General features: G+C 34.8%; 1 protein-coding gene across 1 annotated transcript; it reads right to left on the bottom strand.

The window, feature by feature from the left end:
* Positions 1 to 2,262: 2,262 nt before the first annotated feature.
* Positions 2,263 to 5,362, bottom strand: LOC104119599 (cytochrome P450 704B1). The gene is made up of 6 exons (XM_009631148.4): positions 4,996 to 5,362; positions 4,152 to 4,367; positions 3,794 to 4,081; positions 3,332 to 3,700; positions 3,037 to 3,237; positions 2,263 to 2,567 (listed from the first exon to the last, which is right to left on the bottom strand). The coding sequence occupies exons 1-6, from the start codon at positions 5,272 to 5,274 to the stop codon at positions 2,388 to 2,390; spliced, it is 1,533 nt and encodes a 510-aa protein (XP_009629443.1). The 5' UTR covers positions 5,275 to 5,362; the 3' UTR covers positions 2,263 to 2,387.
* Positions 5,363 to 5,701: the final 339 nt, after the last annotated feature.

The following is a 5,701-nucleotide window of genomic DNA, read 5'->3' as shown; positions in this document are numbered from 1 at the left end:
TTGGATCTACGATGACAATGATCTACGAGTTAGCCGAAGAGTTCGTCGTCTACGAGAAAAAAATAAGAACTTTTGACAGGTATGGAGTATTTTAATCTTTCTGTCTTCCATTGATTAGTATGTCTATTTTGAGCAATAACAACATAAGAATCTTCAGAACATTATATATATATTTTTAATAAGAGCAACCAGAAATATCGGATTTGAGCCTAGTATTTCATTAGAACCATTGCTAGATTTTTGCTGTTTGTAGTGTTATATAGAAAAATATGAATGTTTTTGTAACGATGCCATAAGGGCAATGAAGACTGAAAATGTTTGTGGTGAGCAAATTGCACATAAAACTCTATTCGATCAAACAAAAACTTATAGTCACTTTTAGATGGAATATTTCTCTATTAGTAGGAAACTCATCAACTAGGTAACTGGTATTTATTTTAAATAAATAAGTTGATTGAATAGTATACAACCTCACAGAATATATGAACGTAAAAGCCTACAGTAACCGCAGTTTATGAAGAGCAAAATATTCCATATCAAATTCACCTAAAATGGTATATGAGTTAAGGTTCTAGTTAAAATTCTGATTTGGAGCAAGTGGGTTGTCCACAAGACCTGCTCCAAATTTCTGCAGCTGCAGCTAGGGCGGTGCATAAATTGGTAAATATCGAATTACCATACCGAAATCGAAATTTTTGGTATTTGATATTTGGTATGGTATTTGGTTTACATTTTAAAAACAATTGGTATTAGGTATGGTATTTGGTATTTTTTAAAAAATATACCAAAATACCGATATCGTACCGAAATATATATTGGATTAATTTTAAATATCTCATCATCCTTACTGCCCCCAGTTACCAGAGAGCTTCAGGAGAATGTTTCTAGTTCCATGTTCTTTTGTGAAAGCCTGTGTGCCACCTATTTTTGTCCGTAATTAATGGATGTTACCCGAATGATTTTTGTAAACATTACGTGAAAAACTTATTTTGGTCACATTTGTGAAGCTTACTGGTGTCTGGTATATTACAGAGATGCAAGTTAGAGGTTTAGACCAGATATACTTACATGTTGATAAAGTTTGCAAACGTTATTCTAATCTTATGCTCCTGTTTATAGAAGTCTCATTTATGATATATAGTGTTGTTGCATTCATAAGATTGATTTTGCTGGCTAGTTATAATTTTAATTTTGCTAGCTAGTTAAGGTGTTATTCTCCCCAAAATATAATATTCAGAAGCTGCTTTAGAACCGAATAAACCGAAGTTACCGTATCGAATAAACCGAAATCGAAAGGCGAAAAATCGAACCATACCGAATTTAATTAGGTACGGTATTAGTACATCATTTTAGGATACCGAAAATGCTGAACCAAAACATCTAAATATCGTACCGTACCGACCGACGAACACCCCTAGCTGCGCTGCTGCTGTTAACGTGCATTTAATTAGAGCACATTGCGGGAATTCTTCAGCTAAATGGACACTTTGGTGCAATTGTCTTGCTTGTTTTCCTTATTCCTTTTGTCAGCAATATCATTATTGCTAAACATAATGGTTAAGCAAGCTAGTGTTAGACTCTTGGGGCTTGTGATGGTCATGTCCATGAAATCAATACATTTAATATGTATTTCATATCGAGGCGGATCCATGGTGGATACCGTTCATAGGTTTAAGTTAATCTACTACTTTCGGATAGAACTATATATATATATATATATATATATATATATATATATATATATATATATATATATATATATAAAACAAGATCACATTCATTCTGAACTCATTCCATCGATTCACCTTTTCTTCACTTATCACCAAGATGTATTGTGGGGTGGTTGGGATCCCTCTACTCTTAATCAGAAATATCGGGTTTGAATCTAGGAATAAAGAACTTCTTGGTTGGGAATATTAACCCCATAGTGATCCTATTTGATGCTAGTCTGAATTAGTCGGACCAGTGACTCGTATAGCAGATATGATAAACCAAAAAAAGAAAAAGAAAAAGAAAATTCACTTCTGATTTCATAACATGTCATAATTAACTTGTATCAGGGTTATTAGTGTATCCATTGTTTAGCTTATGAACATGACTGTATGGTTTCACAAATATCGAAAGGAATCCTGATGAATAGTTCCTGTAGCAATGCCTTTGGCCAATGACAAATAATTAAACTCATTATTGTCTATAGTTTCCAAAAAAAAAAAAAGAAGATGTAATGATGAATCTGTAGTGACATTCTGTCATTTGTTCTGATTCCATGAAATACTTTATTTTAACTATATAAGTTAATTACAGTTTGCAATTAAAATCTATATGTTTAACCGTTACATGCTAGAGCCAGCATAAACATTTACATGATGCATGTTCACATTTGGATTTCAAGATCGTACTGATACTGTAAGCTTTAGTCCATGTGCCATTGATAAAATGGTCATCATCCTGTACTTCACTGGATGCCCTGGTACCAACTTGAATTTATAAAATCGACACAAAATTGCAAGTGCCATCTTCATCTGAAGATATGCAGAGTCTTTTCCAAGACATATTCTTGGCCCTCCCTGTAAAATCATGACAATGAAATGTGTTATCCCGATAAATCATGTATTTTGCAGCTTTAGATTGCTAGTATATATGAACAGTTTTTCGTGCAAAAATATCATTCTATATTTTGTTTTATACTATTGGAATTTGAAATTATGTTAGTTGGTTAATAGCCTGAACGGATAGTGATATGACCCAAGTGATGAATTAAATAAAAGGTCTGATTAATATTTTATTGTATGTGTGGATAAGTAAGCCCAATAACTATTGGTGGTGGTTGACGTCCCATCAGTTGAGTTCTCTCCGGATTGTGAGAGCGAGATAGCTATTGGATGAGGGAAGTTGGTCTCAGACTTAACTATCGTTTGCTATTGCTGCTGAATCAATGGAGTTGAACGGTATGTATATCTAACCCTAACTCAAGAATATGTTTATACTTGTGTTTTAATCTCTGCTATGGTCGTTGACTTAATTTATTACATATACCTGAAAAGCAGTGAATTTGAATGGAGATGCATTTTGGAAAACTCCATCTTTGAGCCATCTCTCAGGATTGAATGAAGCTGCATCAGAACCCCAGTTGTATTCCATTCTGCCCATAGAGTAAGGTACATAAGTCACCATTCCTCCAGCTTTTAACTTTGTTCCATCTGGTAATACATCATCTTCCAATATACCCTTAGGATCCTATATGAATAAAAAAAATATGACTAGTGACCAATTGACAAGAATGTGCACATAATTTTCTCTGCATTATGCAACAAAAATCAAGGATACTAACCTGAGGAACAGCGGGGTACAACCGAAGAGTTTCTGTAATGACAGCATGCAAGTAGTACAATTTTCCCAATGAATCATAATTAAGAAGCCCTGCAAATTGGATTGCTCTCCGATTAACTGATTCAGGATCCTCCGCGTCATACTGATGCAACGACACATTCTCTTCCAACGATTTCAGTTCTGCGTACAGCTTCTCTGCTACGTGTTCGTGAGTCATGATCATGTATATAGCCCAAGACAGAGTTGTTGCAGTTGTATCACGCCCCGCTATGACAAAATTCAGGACAATGTCCCTCAGGCTTTTATCAGTCATATTGTTCTCAGGGTCTTTTCCTAGCTCAACGAATCTTGATAATATGTCTTGCTTAATCTGGTTTATGTTAAAAATCATAAAGACGTCAGCTTACTAATTAAAAGACTTAGTGGAGTAGTTATTTAGCTAAAATTGTTCCTATGAGCTTACTTTCTCGTTGGTTGGAGCTGCTTCTATCTCTGCCTTCCTTTTTCTTATGACAGAATATGTGAAATCATCAACTGTTCTAATACTCTGATCAAGGATGGCTTCTGATCCTATGTTCAGAAATTTCTTGATCCTCCACAAAGGGTCGATAAATCGCAGTGTCACGATAACATTTGCAGCATCAAATGCTTGTGCAAAGCTATTTTCTGGTAAATTGGGGTCCAATGTTCCTATCTCTACACCAAATCCCACCTTACATATTGAGTCTAGAGTCATTCTCATCAACAAATCCTGTTAAAAAAGTTGTTCTTTAGCAACAATAATAAACATTGTATTTCATGTCCAAGAGAATTCAACTTACCTGCATGTCTACTTCCTTATTGTTGAAAGATGCTTGAATTAGAATGTTAAAGAGTTTAAGGGTATAGTCCCTGAAAACTACAGTGTTGAAATCCCTTAAGTTTTTTGAAGCAAACTCAAAGCTAGCAGTCTTCCTTTGTTTTCTCCAAAGATCACCATCCACATTAAATATGCCATCTCCAAGTAAAACTTCCATATATGAATGGTACACTTCACCCTGTCCCAAAGCAAAACCAAACATTCATTCTCATGCTAGACTAAAAAACAATATATATATATATATATATATGGGATAAAGAAATGAGAATCTTGGTTCTGCGTTAATAGAAACAAGTGGGCCTAGAACCAAAGACGGAGCCACGATTTGAAACTTATGAGTTCGGAATTTTAATCATTTTAAGTTACTGGGTTCTAAATTAATAATTTGCATATATTCAATGAATTTTTTAAGTCAAATACATGGTCTGAATCAAAGCTACTGGGTTCGACTGAACTCGTAGGCAATATGCTGGCTCCACCCCTGCCTAGAACAAAGTTAGCGACTCGATGGACAGAACTGAGACAGGATGAGGGAAGCCCAGTACAATACAGTAATAAGTAAAGAGAAGACCGTTGTGAATATACTACGGTTACCAAATTTTGCTCTAATACCATGTGAAAGAATCTGACGTCAACACAACAATTGATTTAGGATATTATAAATCCCTACCGAAAGAATAACAATGTACGAACAAGAACCAATCCTTATTACACAAATAATGAGGGACAAATGTATTATTTAACTGGATAATGATGAGAGAATTATGAAGAAAAAAATAAAAAGAATAAAAAGAAAGATCACAGACCTTTGGATAGTTATCAAAGTTAGTTTTGAGAACATGTTCGACATTATCTGGATGAGCAATGTAAGTATAAGTTGTAGACCACGTTGGGACAACAACAGTTGGGGATTGAGCCAAATACTTGACCAACCAATCATGCATTCGATCAAAATTCACCCACTGTTCTAAGCCTGCCCCAATAATAGGCCAATGTATGGGGCCTTTCCTATTCTTCTGCTGCCTCAATCCATGGATGAAGATCCATGACAAAACCAAGCACACAAACAATGTTAATATTTCCATGTTGTTGTGTTGTTCTTGTTCATGAGCTATGAGAAATAGAAATATGGTTGAAAAAGGGGTTTAATTTCTTGATTCTTTGTCAATATAGTGTGTTATTCTTATAGATATGGAGGGTTAAAAGTGGTTAAGGCATAGGTTACTTGTGAACTTTCTACAAAATTGTCAACAGTCTTTGCATGCTGTGAATTGAAAATATTGCACGTTCTTTGTGTCTACAACCAAACCTATGTTACCGACAAGGGTTGTGATGGGATGGATAAAATTCATCGACAATTAATCAGATATTTTGGCTTCGAATCATGAAAATCCTGGTATGGAATGCTTCTTTTTTTTAAAGGACTTTATACGGTATGAATCCGGATTAGTCGGCCACAGAGAGTGTCACACATTGAGTCAGAAACCAAAAAAACCAAAATTATGTTGATGT

Source organism: Nicotiana tomentosiformis, chromosome 11, assembly GCF_000390325.3.
Source record: "Nicotiana tomentosiformis chromosome 11, ASM39032v3, whole genome shotgun sequence".
Classification (NCBI taxonomy): domain Eukaryota; kingdom Viridiplantae; phylum Streptophyta; class Magnoliopsida; order Solanales; family Solanaceae; genus Nicotiana; species Nicotiana tomentosiformis.
The sequence above is the reverse complement of the archived record's forward strand: the minus strand, read 5'-3'. Positions and strand labels throughout refer to the sequence as shown.